Source organism: Herpailurus yagouaroundi, unplaced genomic scaffold, assembly GCF_014898765.1.
Source record: "Herpailurus yagouaroundi ecotype Mexico unplaced genomic scaffold, PumYag 181, whole genome shotgun sequence".
NCBI lineage: Eukaryota > Metazoa > Chordata > Mammalia > Carnivora > Felidae > Herpailurus > Herpailurus yagouaroundi.
Genome location: NW_024412412.1, coordinates 16137495 through 16153634, shown reverse-complemented (window position 1 = coordinate 16153634; position 16140 = coordinate 16137495). Strand labels below are relative to the sequence as shown.

General features: G+C 40.9%; 1 protein-coding gene and 1 long non-coding RNA gene across 47 annotated transcripts in view; one reads left to right on the top strand and one right to left on the bottom strand.

Moving 5' to 3' along the window:
- Nucleotides 1–10106, bottom strand: part of LOC121039704 (uncharacterized) — a 104183-nt gene extending 94077 nt beyond the window's left edge. The window contains exons 1-2 of the long non-coding RNA XR_005794940.1: nucleotides 9998–10106; nucleotides 8738–8867 (exon numbers count right to left, since the gene is read on the bottom strand). This is a non-coding gene — a long non-coding RNA (uncharacterized LOC121039704). The remainder of the gene's footprint in view (nucleotides 1–8737; nucleotides 8868–9997) is intronic.
- Nucleotides 1–16140, top strand: part of SORBS2 (sorbin and SH3 domain containing 2) — a 351293-nt gene that overhangs the window by 316215 nt on the left and 18938 nt on the right. For 31 of the 46 annotated variants that reach the window (XM_040489947.1, XM_040489955.1, XM_040489948.1 and 28 more), the window contains 6 exons: nucleotides 1716–1804; nucleotides 3406–3452; nucleotides 8260–8374; nucleotides 8461–8589; nucleotides 10540–10743; nucleotides 14901–15659. In XM_040489947.1, the coding sequence (XP_040345881.1) occupies nucleotides 1716–1804; nucleotides 3406–3452; nucleotides 8260–8374; nucleotides 8461–8589; nucleotides 10540–10743; nucleotides 14901–15659 (1343 nt within the window). The remainder of the gene's footprint in view (nucleotides 1–1715; nucleotides 1805–3405; nucleotides 3453–8259; nucleotides 8375–8460; nucleotides 8590–10539; nucleotides 10744–14900; nucleotides 15660–16140) is intronic. The other 15 variants (XM_040489964.1, XM_040489961.1, XM_040489969.1 and 12 more) reach the window with 1 other exon arrangement.

Sequence of the window (16140 nt, the reverse complement as noted above, 5' to 3'; positions counted from 1 at the left end):
TGTTATGTACGGATAGAGTACCTTACTGAAACTTGATCTGAGAGGGCTTTGAAAGGCATTTGAAGGGTATTTGTCTTTTGATAACATACCCACTTTCCAATTTTGTTTAGCCCAATTGAAAAATAGTTTATATGCCATGGATTATGATTCACAACTTAATGATCAGGATGAAAGCTTTCATAAAAGTATTTCCATTTTAGAAACAGAAAATATATGGCACAGAATCTCTCTCATGCTTGAAAATAACTGAGTAAGTTTAACCTGAGATATTTGTGGCCATGTTACCTTACTAAATCTAAAGACTTTGGAATTCACAACCAACAGTTAGACATTTGTCCTTCTATGTCATGTAACTGGTGTCCACCTGCTGTTAAATAGACAATTCTGTCTTACAGTCAAAGTAGTCACGATCTTTAAGTAATGTTTTCTTTTTATGAGTTAGCATTTTTAATTCCTTTGTAACTGGATTTATTTTATTTTTAATGCTTCTTGCTAATCAATATAACTAAATCTGTTAAAGGGACAAGAGAAAGAATTTACTAATTTTGACCCAGTTATACTGGTAAAATTCTATAACAGAGACTACTGAGATATTCTTAGACTCTAGCTACATTTCCACATACAAATGTGTAAAGTATAAGAAACCATTAAGAGATACTTATAATCATAATTTGGGAATGTAATTATTTATACTGTGCTTTCAGATGAACAAAAACAATTCAGTATTTCATAAGCAGCGTAGCAATCAATAGGATACTTCCTGTTTAGAGAATTTTTATCCCTTTGCTTCTTGGAATAAATATATACTTTCTGATAAGGCAGTTGAACAAAAGGGAAGGCAAAAGATAAAGGCCTTTTAAGCCTTAGGATGACATCTTAAAACTCAACAACTGTGTAACAATGGGGTGGGGGGATAGGGGGACAGAGTGTGTAGGGATGGGGCATGGGGAATGGACACAACCATAGTTCTGCCACCATCATGCTTTATTTTTCTTTTTCATTACTACATTCTTAAATTGTTCCATGAGATGTCTTAGTTTTTGTTAATTGTTGCTATGTTCAAATTCTCCATCTTCTATAGGCCCTATAAACGTCATTATAAGTTTATCGATTTTCAGTAAGAGAGAGAGTGTGTATACGCATGAGTGGTGAAGAGGCAGAGAGAGAGAGAGAGAGAGAGAGAGAGAGAGAGAGAGAGAGAGAGAATCCCAAACAGTCTCCATGCTGTCAGTCTAGAGCCCAACTTGGGTCTCAAACTCACAAACCGTGAGATCATGACCTGAGCTGAGATCAAGAGTTGGACGCTCACCCGACTGAGCCACCCAGGCTCCCCCTGCCCTGAAAAATAATTACAAATTGGAGGCAAAAGGAATAGAAAGTATTAAATCTCTGAGGTGAGAAATCCCCCCCGCCATCACCCCGCGAGTATGAATTGTCTATACCAGGTGCTGCAGCATAATTACATCAGCAATGTAACAGTTACATTTGGGATTAGAACACTTCTGCAACCTCGGATATTTTTCCCTTTTGCGATGCTCTGGTTTTGTGTCTTCCATCACAACTTTATCATTTACCTATGAATCTTATACCCACGTCTTCCATTGTGCTATGTCTCTATATCCGAAGGAGAAAACAGTTGCCACCAGGGACCATGGCTAAAAATGGTCGGCTTTTAATTATGTGAACACTCACTCTGACCCTGTCCTTTCCCACAGACCATGAATCCCCTAGAAGTTACTCATCCACTGTGACTGACCTGGGGAGAAGTGCACCGAGGGAAAGAAGAGGAACTCCAGAAAAAGAGGTAGTTTGTTCAATAGCACTGGAGTCTTTTTTTCTGCAACGTATTTGATAAAGCACTTGCCAGCCAGAGTTTTTTCCAAAACCAGTAAAGAGCCCAGATCAAGAACATAAAAATGACGAGAGAGAAACTAGAAACACCTTCCCTGGAGGTTGAGCAAAGGACTCAAGGCAGCACGCACCCCGACCCTAGCTGTAGATGTCCCCCAACCGCGGTCCAGTTCCAGCAGCGAGGCCCCGCCGAGTCTTGACCTGACACCCGTGAATTAACAACCGTGCTCTGCGAGAGTGTTGAGCTGGGCTGCCCCATGGAGGAAAGAGATTTCCCAGTACAAATTTCACCCCTGATGTAGAGGGGAGCTCTAAGTCATCTGTGTCGCAAATCAATACAAATTCGACCTAATTTTTGCCTGGCCTGCTTTTGTTGGAAAATCACTGCTCCTAGGAACCAGGTACCAGCTAGCTTTGTGCATGGTCCCGAGCCAGGGCTGGAGCTCAGGTTCACGCCATCTTGGAGCCGTGAAGGTTTGACAGCAACTGAAGCTGGCCTGGGACTGGCAGCCGCTCCAGGAGAATCCCTACAGGTGTCTCCTGCAGCCCAGTACCCGTGGGACCCCCAAAGAAGTCAGGAATGTCCCAGGTTGCCTAACGTTCATGGAATCCCAAGGAAAGAGAGTGGGGTGAGGAGATAACTGAGAAGTAGAAAAGGCAGAGCTGAATCAGCTAGCTAGGGCGTGCAGGGTGATTGAAGGTGAGTGTGTGTCACATCTTATCATGACTAGAAGATGAACGGCCGATTTACCTTGTCAATAAAGAATTCCTGAACCCTCCAGGGAATGCAAGATGACCAAGCCTATACTTTGGGCCACACACTCGCTTCCCAATGAGAATTGGGCTAATATTTCTTTGCTACTATGTTAATAAGTGTTAGTAAAAGGGATAATGGCTTCCTTCGTGACTTTTTCCAGTCTTTTTATTATGATTCCAAAGGAGTTGTGTTAACACATAAGACACAGGGCAACTGACCCAGGAAAAGCCAGAATTATACCTGGGACAGATCCCTCTGGAATTGTACTGCAGTGTTCATCTACCTTAGTTTCTTTTTTTAAATTTTTTTAATGTTTATTTATTTTTGAGAGAGAGAGAGAGAGAGAGAGAGAGAGAGAGACAGAGACAGAGACAGAGCACAAGGCAGGTAGGGGAAGAGAGAGACGGAGTCACAGAATCCAAAGCAGGCTCCAGGTTCCGAGCTGTCAGCACAGAGCCCGATGGGGGGCTCAAACTCACAAGCTGTAAGATCATGACCTGAGCTGAAGTCAGCTGCTTAACCGACTGAGCCACCCAGGTGCCCCCATCTACCTTAGTTTCTAAGAGGAAATATGATATTCAGTAATTACGGTGAGCAAGCCATCTATTACACTCCTGTTATAGCTTAAATACCTAAGTGAAGAACTAATTGGTTGACTTATGAATTGCATAGAGGGTTTACATTATATATGTTTACTCACTCCTTGTGCTTTCATTTCCCTTTAATTCACATGAAATTGCTTCTTGTAAAAAAAAAAATCCAAATTTTAAGTTAGCTCTGTTTACTTTCCCTTTCAGAAATTGCCTGCAAAAGCTGTTTATGATTTTAAAGCTCAGACGTCTAAGTAAGTAAGATAAATATTCATTATGTGACTTAGGTTGGCTTTAAATACTTTGGTAATACTTTAAGAGGTAAATATTCTAATGGGGTGTATTACAATATGGTCTAAGTCCCAATTCAGCGAATTCAGCAATCAGCTGTAACTAATGGTTCCTTCACAATTAATTGGGATAGGGCTAATTCTATTTTCATTTGTAATTTTCTTGAGAAACATTGGGTTTTAAGTGACACTGAACATGCTAGTGTACCATGAGTTCAAAAGGACAGGGTAAATAAAACGGAATTAAGAATCTTGTTTTCGGGGCACCTGGGTGGCTCAGTTGGTTAAGCCTCCGACTTCGGCTCAGGTCATGATCTCGCAGTCTGTGAGTTCAAGCCCCACGTCGGGCTCTGTGCTGACAGCTCAGAGCCTGGAGCCTGCTTCAGATTCTGTGTCCCCCTCTCTCTCTGCCCCTCCCCCACTCATGCTCTGTCTCTCTCTGTCTCAGAAATAAATAAACGTTAAAAAAATTTTTTTAAAAAAGAATCTTGTTTTCTAGAAGTTTTGTGTCAAGAATAACATAAAAATACAGTGTTGGGGAATAATTAACACTCACTGGGAGAATTTGATAACACTTAATTATCCAACTATATCCAGGATAGTTTGTGGGATTGAAGGGTAGAACTGTATACAAAGATTCTTCGAGTAATATCTCCATGTCTTAACACTCAAAACTTGGAGATCCTGAGCAAAATTGTCTCCCGTGGTCCTTTTTTTCTTTTTTCTTTTTCTTTTTCTTTCTTTATTTTTTTGAGAGAGAGGTGGGGGGTGGGGAGGAGAGAAGAGAAAGGGAGAGAGAGACAGAGACAGAGAGAGAGAGAGAGAGAGAAAATCCCAAGCAGTCCCCACACTCAGTGCAGAGCCCAAAGTAGGGCTGGACCCCACAGGAGAGCATGACCTGAGCTGAAATCAAGAGTTGTACACTTAACGGACTGAGCCACCCAGGTACCCCTCCTCCTGCACTCTTTTGAAGTTAGTGTTTTCATACTCCTTTGTTGCAATATTTTTTTTTAACCTTTGTCCTTAGGAACTTGTTCATCAGATGGGCATGTGGTTAAGAAAGGCTAGGGAGGGAGGCAGTCTCCCAGAAGTGTCATGGCCCATGTGTACAGACCTTATTTAAGAAACTTTGGTCTCCATTAGAATTGAAGATATTGAAATCATTGTACATTGGCATTAAATTATCCTTTGTTGTTTAGACGGGACATATATAATATATATATAATACATAATAACAAAATACTTTATTCATTAAAATGCATATTATATTAATAGTTCTAGAAACTGTCTCTGACATGAGACATGTAAAAAGATAAAATCACTCAGATTTTCGTAATGCTGCTGAGATGGAGAATGAACTAAATAGGAAAATGCTATTTAGAAATTAAGATGTTGGGGCACCTGGGTGGCTTAGTCAGTTAAGCATCTGACTCTTGGTTTCGATTCAGGTCATGATGCCACAGTCGTGAGTTCGAGCCCTGCATCAGGCTCTGTGCCTCTCTCTCTCTCTCTCTCTCTCTCTCTGTCTCAAAATAACTAACTAACTAAACAAACAAACATTTTTAAAAATTAAAAAACAGAATTTAAGATGTCAAACGTGGCTTAAATCGGGTATTTAAAAAAATCCTGACGAAAGCTTACATCTTTTTTCCTTTTTTGATGAGATAAGTAACACCTGCTTCGTGTCTACCCCCTTCTCGCCCTTATTACCGCTCTGTGGATATGGTGCGACAATGTGTCTGATGCATGCCGATTTTATAAGCGAACGGTACAGAACATGTAAATGCCATTTCTTCTTTGTGACAAGCCATCAAAAGCTTTTTTAAATGTATGAACCCCTGAGGAATGACAGGGCATATGACACGGGAAAGGTATCCACCCAGGGCCCACCGCTTTTTGAGAAGGTTCAATAAAAAACAAGCCGTGAGAGGAAGGTGAGGTGTAGTGCAGAGGCGAGTGTTGGGGTGTTGATTGTGTCGCTGGATTTCGTTTGCTCCAGTTGCCAAGCCTGATGCCATCCTCCAAGGCCATGTCCTCCTGGTGAAAGCTCCAAGTCAGCAAGGGTTCCAGGCTTGCAAATGGCACAGCCCTCTTGCAGGGTTATCTGCACCCCACCCACCTTTCACCAAATCTTCCTAAGCCAACAGGATCTAATTGTGTAAGCCTTCAGGGAAGTCGATTCAGTAATCACCCATGGAAGTCATCCCATAATGTTAGTAAAAAACAAAAACAAAAAATGTTTCCCACGTACCATAAATACATTTATCTGACTGCCGTTCAATCATATTCCTCTCGTTCTGTTTTTAGGAGATGTAAAGAGCACTCCCCAGTGTAGTTAACCTATTTGACACAAAAATCGAGGTTCTGGACGACTCACACAGCTTTAAAAGGCTCACACACCCAGAAGCACTGACTGTTAACAAAGGCCCAGCCACATTTCTACGTGCTTTTAATTAATAGCTAGATGTGGGTGCTTTTTTGTGCCTAACATCTTATAAACAAGAGACAGACATATCTGCTTTAAATAAACATCTGTCTTAAAAGCTACCTGTCTTTACCTGATGCAGAAAGTTTAATTTTTTAATAACACAGCTAACAATACAGCTCAGTAACTCACCAGACATAATGTCTCAATTGTTAAATAGGAAAAAGACGTAAAACGTCATTTCCAGAGGTTGTCAGCGGCCACCATTCTAAAAGGGTTTGGGAGGGAGAAAGCAAGCTTACTATTAATGGGACTCAGAAATTCTGGGTCTGAGATGAGAGGGACACAGTTTTGAAAACTGTTAAGTGAGATTTCTGTCCTTTATGTAGAAGGCTTAAAACGTTTAAATACAAGCCCTTAAAAATAGAAAAGATTTCTTTTCATATTTGAAAGAAAAAGTTTTCTCTAATTGACTTGTTTTTTAAAAAAAGCTAAGCTTCCTAGTCTCATTTCCAGAAACAAAACACACCTGGTACTCAGAAAGCTATTGGATTGCAAACATTAAATATTTTGTTTTTTGTTTTCTACATCCGGCATTTGCATAAAAGAAGGGAGTGCTGTATTTGAATGTAAGACTCCTTGAATCTCCTGTCTTTAGGGTTACTGAAAATTTAACACACTTTCAGTGTGAAGATTTTAACACTTCGAACTGTGCAATAATTCTTTAATTAGCAACAGTTTTTTATTTTTTTATTTGAGAGAGAGAGAGTGCACACAAGTGAGAGGGGGTTCGGGGTGGGCAGTGCAGAGAGAGAGGAGAGAATCTTAAACAGGCTCTGTGCTCAGAATGGAGCCCAACTCGGAGCCGGATCCCACGACCCTGGGATCATGACCTGAACTAAAATCAAGAGCCGGACGCTTAACTGACTGAGCCACCCAGGCGCCCCTCATATGTAACAGTTTTTCAATTAATTCTTTTAATCAATGAGAAATACGCTACATCTGATATCCAGCTCTCTTCATGATCCACTCTGCACATATAAACGATCCAACTCAAGATTCTGAACTAAACATTGCAGAAGATTCCAGAACGGGGAGGCAGATGAGTAGGAAAGTAGGGCTCTTGGGAAAAGATGTGAAATAAGTGTCCTCCGACAAAACGTAATTACGAGGGCAAAACAGCAAACAGACAGTTACCTGGATAATGAAGCCGTCAAAAACAGATGCAGTGAGGATGAGAAGGTAGGCATGAATTAGCTAAAATAAGTAATGTTTTTATAGCTTAAAACTACATACCCACATCTACCTACTTAGGAAATAAGCAGGCATATAGGTTTCTTCTTAGAAATAACCAAAATGGGGGCGCCTGGGTGGCGCAGTCGGTTAAGCGTCCGACTTCAGCCAGGTCACGATCTCGCGGTCCGTGAGTTCGAGCCCCGCACGATCTCGCGGTCCGTGAGTTCGAGCCCCGCGTCAGGCTCTGGGCTGATGGCTCGGAGCCTGGAGCCTGTTTCCGATTCTGTGTCTCCCTCTCTCTCTGCCCCTCCCCCGTTCATGCTCTGTCTCTCTCTGTCCCAAAAATAAATAAACGTTGAAAAAAAAAATTAAAAAAAAAAAAAAAAAGAAATAACCAAAATGGAAAAGCATAGATGGTGTCCTGAAAATACTTTTACTTTTTAAAAACAAAAGCTAGAAAGAAGGCGGCAAGCAACCCGTGCATGTCTTTACATTTAAAACATGTTTATGTCTGCGCTCCATTGAAGAATAAAATCTTTTTCTTTACACAAAATAGATTCCTTATCAAGATATGCCAGTTAAATAAATGCCCGACAACCAGCTTCCAAGACCTGTAAATAAAAATTTTTCTGATGATGGCACTTCGGTGCTAAAGCTACTTATTCTCTTTATTGTAAGCTTTAGCACATCCAAAGGGGCCAGTAAGAAAGAGAAGTTAAGGTTCTGACTATCTCACTAGCTTCAGAACTAACAAGATCAGTGCAGAGCGAATCTATCATTAAGCCAAGCCTAACAACTCCTCCACAGCAAACTAATGATTACACAGCAATGGTCCATCCTTGCCTTTCAATTTCATGTCAGTTGGCCTGTGCCTTGTATCAAACACGAGGTTTCCATTTGTTCGTTTTTTGAAATCACTTTTAAAGTTATAAGTGAATTCTAAGGGTTTGCAACAAAGAGCCTGATGTAACTGGGCTTGACAGATTATTCCACACTGAAAGTACGTTTCTCAGCCAAATACGGATCAAGTGAGAGTGTTGATCTTAAGAGTAATGGCTACACATCGGGGGCGGAGGGGGGGAACCCAGCCCTGAAACGTGTCTCTTCCAGGGAGCTGTCATTTAAGAAAGGAGATACTGTCTACATCCTCAGGAAAATTGATCAAAATTGGTATGAGGGAGAGCACCACGGGAGAGTGGGCATTTTTCCCATCTCCTACGTGGAGGTAAGTCCTACCCCTTCCCTCTCCCATGGCTGCTGTTTCCAAAGTCGCCACAGATCAAGAATAGATAACTTTTTTTTCCCTCATAGAAACTCATGCCTCCTGAGAAGGCACAGCCTGCAAGACCGCCTCCCCCAGCCCAGCCTGGAGAAATCGGAGAAGCTGTAGCCAAATATAATTTCAATGCTGACACAAACGTGGAGCTGTCGCTGAGAAAGGTACCCTGGCCATTGTCGTCAACAGTGCTTTTGAAAGGCTGTGTATTTCCAAAACTAAAATACGTTATCGATTTCCTTGGACGTTTTTGTGTTTCCCCCATGTGCTACAAAGGACTCTATGAGGCCACCCTGAGGCGCTGTTACCTACCGCTCCGTGTCCTTCCAGAAGAGGTCCCCTGGGGGATGCACAGCTTCTCAGAGAGACTTTCCCTCCAGGCTTAGCATGGCAGGTTCCACGTCTCCTCCAAGGGGCGCCTCAGGCTGAACAGCCAGGAGCTCTACACGTGGAAACATCAAAAGGAAAAGCACTTTCATACACTTCATAATATTGTTTGTCCTGCTGCCTTATTATTCAAATTTAAAAAAAAAATGGGTGTTTCAACATTTACTTTTATCTTGGAATCCAGGAACGGTCCTAACGTAATGAAGGTACTTCTCCCTACAGAGCCTTTTTGAGGAGACATTTTTGTGCAGGGCTGTTCCCCTGATCAGCCTTCTCTAGGCCTCATGACTGACCCAAATTTCACTAGCAACCGATCCAATTCTAGTATCTTAATAATATCAGGAAGAACTCTTTTTCTCATTTTTTAATGTTTAGTTATTTATTTTGAGAGAGAGAGAGAAAGAGAGGGCATGGGGGGAAGGGGTAGAGAGTGAGGGAGAGAGAATCCCAAGCAGGCTCCGTGTTGACAGAGCCCTATGTGGGGCTCGAACTCAGGAACCGTGAGATCATGACCTGAGCCGAAACCAATCACTGGATGTTTAACTGACTGAGCCACCCAGGTGCCCCCAGAAAGAACTCTTTTTAATTTGTTCCTGCGCAGAAAGATCAAACGAACTAATGGTTTGCTTCATGGTTTGCTAAACCATCACATTCGTTTGTTTGAGGTGACCACGTGTCTGCACAGAGCACAGGCTAGAGAGTCACAGGCAGGGTGGTTCTAGAACTTCTTTGCCTACTGGCGAATCCCTTAGCCAGGGGCAAGGAAGGGAAACGACACGGTTCTTGTACCGGCAGAACCTCATCCCATTCTCCCTTCTCGGCCCTGGTTCTGCATCATCAACCCATTCTCCTCGTCTACCCTCCCAGCGGCAGCACAACATTCCATGAACCATCCCGGCTGATGTTTCATACTATAAAGAGCAGCTTCTGCCAGTGCAATTTATAGCTCCAGCAACAGCCTGGCAACAGCAGTGTGCTGCCCAGAAGATCAGTGCAATTTCAACATTAGGGAGATTTACTTCTCCTCAGTTATGTTCTATGCAGAGGCCAATCAGAATGGATAGTGAGTGGTGTTACACGATCTTGATCCAGACCAGGTGGGTGTCGGCCCTGGGCAGAGCTGTGGATTATCCAGGGTACGTCCTTTGCCCCATCCTGCCAGCCTTACTCTTTGCTCCTGCTTACCACACGTAGATCAAGAAAGCAAAACGGTATGCCATTCAACTTCCTCCCTTCCGGAGCTTGACTTCCGTAATCCATTTCAGATACACAATCACAGCGAGCTGAGTTGCACTGTTTTGAAGCTCTTCCTGCAGAAGGTCATTTCCCCGAATCCTGTCAATGATAGGATAACGCTACTGTCATTGAGGTTTTCCCTGTTAAACTATTCTGCTTTTTAAAGTAACTGATACAAGTCATTTCACATGGTACCGGTGTGAACATGTGTAAGCCCATTCACACGAACCAAGCATCCTTAGGGGAGATTCTAATGTCATCGATGAATGATTACGTATCGTACATGTTGATAATCTGTAATTTGGGAATGAGCTCAGAGCCTTCGTTTTCATTCCCCTGACAAAAACAAACAACAAACAACAATCATAACAGCTGGAGGTATCAAACTTTCCCAGATGGAAAGCTATTGCTTATTAGAAACCATTGACAATTGACAGTTTTTATGTTACCACATCTGTATTTATAATGCATTTTCCTAATATTCATTGCAGGGAGATAGAGTTATTCTTCTTAAAAGAGTTGATCAAAACTGGTATGAAGGTAAAATTCCAGGAACCAGCAGACAAGGCATCTTCCCTGTTTCCTATGTAGAAGTTGTCAAGAAGAATACAACCAAAGGTGCTGAGGACTACCCTGACCCTCCAATACCCCACAGCTATTCTAGCGATAGAATCCACAGCTTAAGTTCAAATAAGGTAAGAAGACATCCTAGCATATTAGTGTCATGTTTGGGAGCTTGATGCAAGATCATCGACACGGGATGTTAGGCATAGACTAAAACATCATACCTATTGCAAAGCGACAAAATGTACATGTTATGTTTCTGAGTGTGCGTGCCATGTCAAGTCAATATAATTGAATCTTTCTGAGGGGTGCTAGCACAAAGGTTTCATGCTTGATTTTGATAATTTTATTTTCAAAGTAAAATACTGAAAGAGAAAACATTAGCATCATAAAATCCTATATGATATAGGTCTGTATGTATGTATGCAATTATAGCTGCTTTTTGAAACTCAATTTTTTTCTGAAGCTTGATTTTATTTTTAGATATGCATGTTTTACATGGATTCTATGCAGGTGTAAGTAGTATATATAAGTATAGAATGTATTGATAGGTAGTTAGATAGATCCCAAAATGGTTTATTTCAACAACATATGGTAATTGAGTTGACAAAATTCTATGAAAGTCTTGGGGTATTTTGATACAGAAAGAGAGAAAGTAAAAATCTTTAATTAAGGTCTGTCAGTCAGTTTGTTTATTAGTTTGAATGAAAATGTCATTCTTTCTTAGGAGTCCTCAAGTTTATTTTATTAGGTTTAGGATGATTTCCATTGTCTCACTAGAGCCAGTAGCTAAAGATAATTACCTTTCTCAACATGTAGTTTAAAAGGGACTTTGCTTCCTGAACTGGTTGATTAGAAAAGGCTATTCCAAAAAAAAAAAAAAAAAAAAAGGAAAAGAAAAGGCTATTCTACTCTCTTTACTCACAGTGTGAAGTTGTTCTTAATTTTCTATTGAATTATATATAATATGTTGTGTTCTTCTCATGGATGGTATTTAGGGATTTCTGTCTCCTTTTCATTGACTTTCAAGTGTAAAACTTTAAATTACCAAGGAATTATTTCCAAAATATTGTAAGTACTTCCCAACATTTTAAACATTTTGTTTCCCATAACTTACTGAAAATTGTAACTGAGACCAAGGCTGGGACATGGAAAACTAAACCATTTGGCACTAGCAAAATAACATCAACATCCCAGACATGAAATCATTTCATGTCCCAAAGCAAGAGAGCATCCCCAGTGACCTAAACTACTCCTTGAAAATGAGTCTACAAGGATTTTACATATGTAAATGAGCTAAGAATCTACTATCCGAAGAGAAGCATTTTCTTTTAAAAGGGCATTTTATTTATTCTACTCTTTGAAGACTGGGTTTCCGTTGCAGGGTAATTGCTGTAAATCCCTTATCACTGAATAATAGAACAGTTTGGCAACACTGGGTAACAGAACGGTAATCAGATTGTGTCTGGTTGATAATAAAGTTTTCCAGAATCTTCTTTAGTAGGTTGACTTCACTACCAGAGCTTAGCGTTAGAGAGCAACATCCTTCCTTCAATAGTTCCTACTGATAAAAAGAAAATATCAGAACCTTCAACCATATGTTTGTCTTATTTACCATTCAGTCATCTTGAAAAACTACCAGATGAATTTCAAAGCAACTGTACCTTCAAACAAAATATTATAAGAAAGAATAGGCATTTATCTAGAAAGCCTTATTTAATATTTAAGAAATGCTTCCATAATGTCTTAATTAATACTGGTAATGTAATACTGTAGATCACAGTGTTTTAATCCTTGTTGTGGATATGACTTAAATGTATTTTCAGTTTCCTAAACTTTTTCTTAGAATACCAGATTTTACGTTTTATAAATAGAGAAATTTCACTAAAAACTAATTAGTGTTTTATCCTCACTGCTGGGAAGAAAATATGTTGTAAAGCTTATGTCCATAATTTGAAAAAACAAAAAATGCTTAATGATTTCGACCCATCTGGTAATCTATGATATCATTGACTTAATAAGGGAAACTTCTCACTAGTGTTGAACTGGATCATTTTCAGAAAAAGAACTATAATATGCTTCTAAACTATAACATCCAAAATACACGAAATGTTATGTATCCTATTTTCTAACTGGTATTTGCAAATAGAGGAAAGAACTCATTGACTCATGCATCACTCTGACACCTTCAAATCACATTTCCTGACATACTGTCTTTATTTTAGGGGAGATCCAAATGGAAGTTGATACCATTTCTGATATTTCTGCTTTTAGTGTAGTTGAATCCAATTCGAATGCTTTAGGGAGGAAAGGTAATTATGTGATTTTTGTATTATAGGTATATTTATGTTATGTAGGTATCTCAGATACGTAATTTGGCTTTTTGTAGAAGCAAGTCCATTGTAAAGCTAAGCACCTGGAACCTGTTAACATGTATACTGGCAACCGTCGTGGTAACAGCACCGGAGTAGTGGCAGTAATAGTGACAGTGGTAGTCATGACAACGGTGGGATTGAAAGATCTTTCTTCCTTGTCTACATAGTATTCCTGACCATGAGAGAAAATGAAAGCGAAAAGTCATCATCTAGAATTCTTATGCGTTTCACAGAGTTTCAAAATCTGTTATTCTGTTGCATAACAAAGAGCATAAGATAGAATGCTGGCCAATAAGAGAATTTCTCTAGACTATGAAATGAGACTTTGGTAATTTCTGTCTTACTAAAAACTGAACATAGACAGGACCTGCTAGGGGTGGCTATCTATCTAGTAACAGACCACATGTATAGTACCACTTTACAGCAGGTGCTAGGCGGACTAAAGACCACCTGAATCTTCTGTTAGGATGCTCACGTGAGTTTTGTGACTCTTTGGCTTATATACCCCCACCCCAAGGTGACAGGACATCATATTTCCTTTAAAAAAAAAATAGCTAAATAAATTCTATTAATGCCCCATTCCTGTTAAAGGACACAGAAGTCAAAAGTTAAGTGGCCTTAGGACCAAGAGTGCCGAGTGCATGAGTGAGGTCTCATCCTAAACAACCAACGAGAAAATGCATCTCCAAAATCTTCCAGACCCAAACCATCTCCCTGGAGAGAATGACAGTAAAATGCCATCCACCAGACTGTCAAGGCCTTCCTACGTATAGCATGTAGCGTTCTTTCCGGTTCAGCAATAGAATGTCTTAGAATGTTTCTAGGCAGCCCTTCCAGAACTACTTTTAAGGAATTTCCATTACCATTCTGTGTTGTTCAATACATCCAAAATATACTGATAATAGTAAGATCCACTGAGGTATATTTTTACTTCAGGAGATTAAGTTTCATAAATTATACTCCACAGGTTTACATAAAAGAATGGGAGTCCTAGCAGAACTTTACTCCCCTTAAAATCATATGTTCCCTTTCTATGTAAACATTTACTTTGGGTTTTTTAAACCTTGAAGTAGTAGTTATCTTTAGTTTCATTCTGATCGGGGGTTTCTGTTCTTGGAAAATATTTTTCAGAATTGATTCACTGGGAAATGTATCCATGTATAATGATGTAAAAATATTTTATGCCATACGCTATAATTACGTTGCAAAACGTAAGTGAAAAAATCATGGAAGTTCAAAAGATTTGGCACTCTTACAGGCAGAAAGAACAGTAAACAAATTCAGGGAATAAGAAAAGGTTTCGGTATTGGTTTTCATTTTACAGGAACATTATTTCAGAGTCATATGTGAAGCCTAGTTTAAAAGAGCTAATCCGCGGGGCGCCTGGGTGGCTCAGTCGGTTAAGCGTCCGACTTCAGCTCAGGTCACGATCTCGCGGTCCGTGAGTTCGAGCCCCGCGTCGGGCTCTGGGCTGATGGCTCGGAGCCTGGAGCCTGTTTCCGATTCTGTGTCTCCCTCTCTCTCTGCCCCTCCCCCGTTCATGCTCTGTCTCTCTCTCTGTCCCAAAAATAAATAAACGTTGGAAAAAAAAAATTTTAAAGAGCTAATCCGCTAGATAAAATCACTTAGGGATTCACTGTCTGACCTTCTTATCGCTACTACAGCTTTACCTTATCATTTGACACCTGAGACCCCTTCCAAATACTAGGAGAGTTTCGTCGTTCAGATAACCTTCCAGTTAACATGCGAAGGATTTTATTTAAATTCCGCAAAAATATCCACAAATCGAGACCACAGCGTAAAATATGTTTCTATTCATTACCACCACTTCCCTGCATTTCTCTGTCTCTGTGTTTTGATGTACGATTTTCTTGGTTTACATTTTAACCTTATAATCCCTGCTCGTTTCTAAGTTGGCTTTCAGTGAACCAGCCCCTCCTCCCATGCACAAAGCTTCACCGGGCTCAGATAGAACAGCCCAGGGGCGGCTGCGTCTGACAGCCGAGTGCCCACCGGCAAATCCTTTGACCCCAACACCGCCTCACTCTCTGGACAATTTCTTGGATGAATTGGAGAAGCTTGGTGCTTTAACCTCACCAGCCGACCGAGCCAAACCAAATATCCTAGAGGAGATCATCCTCGAGATTCAGGAGGAGCCCTCAGATCTCCTCCCCTTGCCTCCAGCATCTGCACCTGCCAAATCCCCTTCTGTGCTGCCTTTCCCCCGCTCAGGGGTGACTTCAGTTGCAGTCTGGCCTTCTGCGGCGACACCACTTCAAGACCCCAGAAAGACAACTCAGAACAAATGTGCAGGTTTGACAAAAATACGAAAGGGCTTTGGAGGCCCTGAGAAAGTACCCGAAGTCCTAGGTGACAAGTTTGTGGCCTCTGCACACACTAATGTGGCTCCCTTGCCCAAAAGTCTCCCCGCCATCGGAGAGGAAGATGAGGATATCTATGAGGGGTTTCTGTCAGGCATCCGAAGAAGGCCAGAGTGTCGAGAACCGGATGCCTCGTGGTGTGCCCGCGACGGCACAGAGGTGACACCAAGCCTGCACATCGAAGAGGAGGAAGAAGAGAGGCAACCTGACGGTTTAAAATATCCAGTAGCCACCCCCACAGACCCTAGGATCCCTAAGGAAGACAGCAGTGCAGTGAAAACCAGTACTGAGGTATTTTAACCTTACCTAATTACCAAAGAACTAACCCGTCTTAACTGTATTTAGCTAGCACAGTTAATCACATTACTAAACGTCAATTTTGGCATTGCCCTAAAAGGCTTCCTCCTAAGAAACACAAGCACTACGTAAGTTGGGGGTGGAGGGGCGTATGGAAACTCACCAAATTTTAGTAAGATGCTGTAAATGTCTGATGTCATTCCATTATTTGTTTGTGACTAGAAATTCATATTTTAAACAGTCTATAATTGATAGTCTTCCTGACTTTTTGTTATTAATAATGATAGCTACATAGTTGAACTCTTACTGAGTATCAGACAGTGTTCTAAGAACTCTTCGTCAATGAGATGGGTTATCTTATCAGCCCCACGTGAGAAATTAGAAAACTGATACACAGAGAGACGAGTCCAATTCCAATGGCCGTTTGTAAAAAGGGAGAGAGACAGAACCAAAAGGCATGCCGGTACCCTTTTAA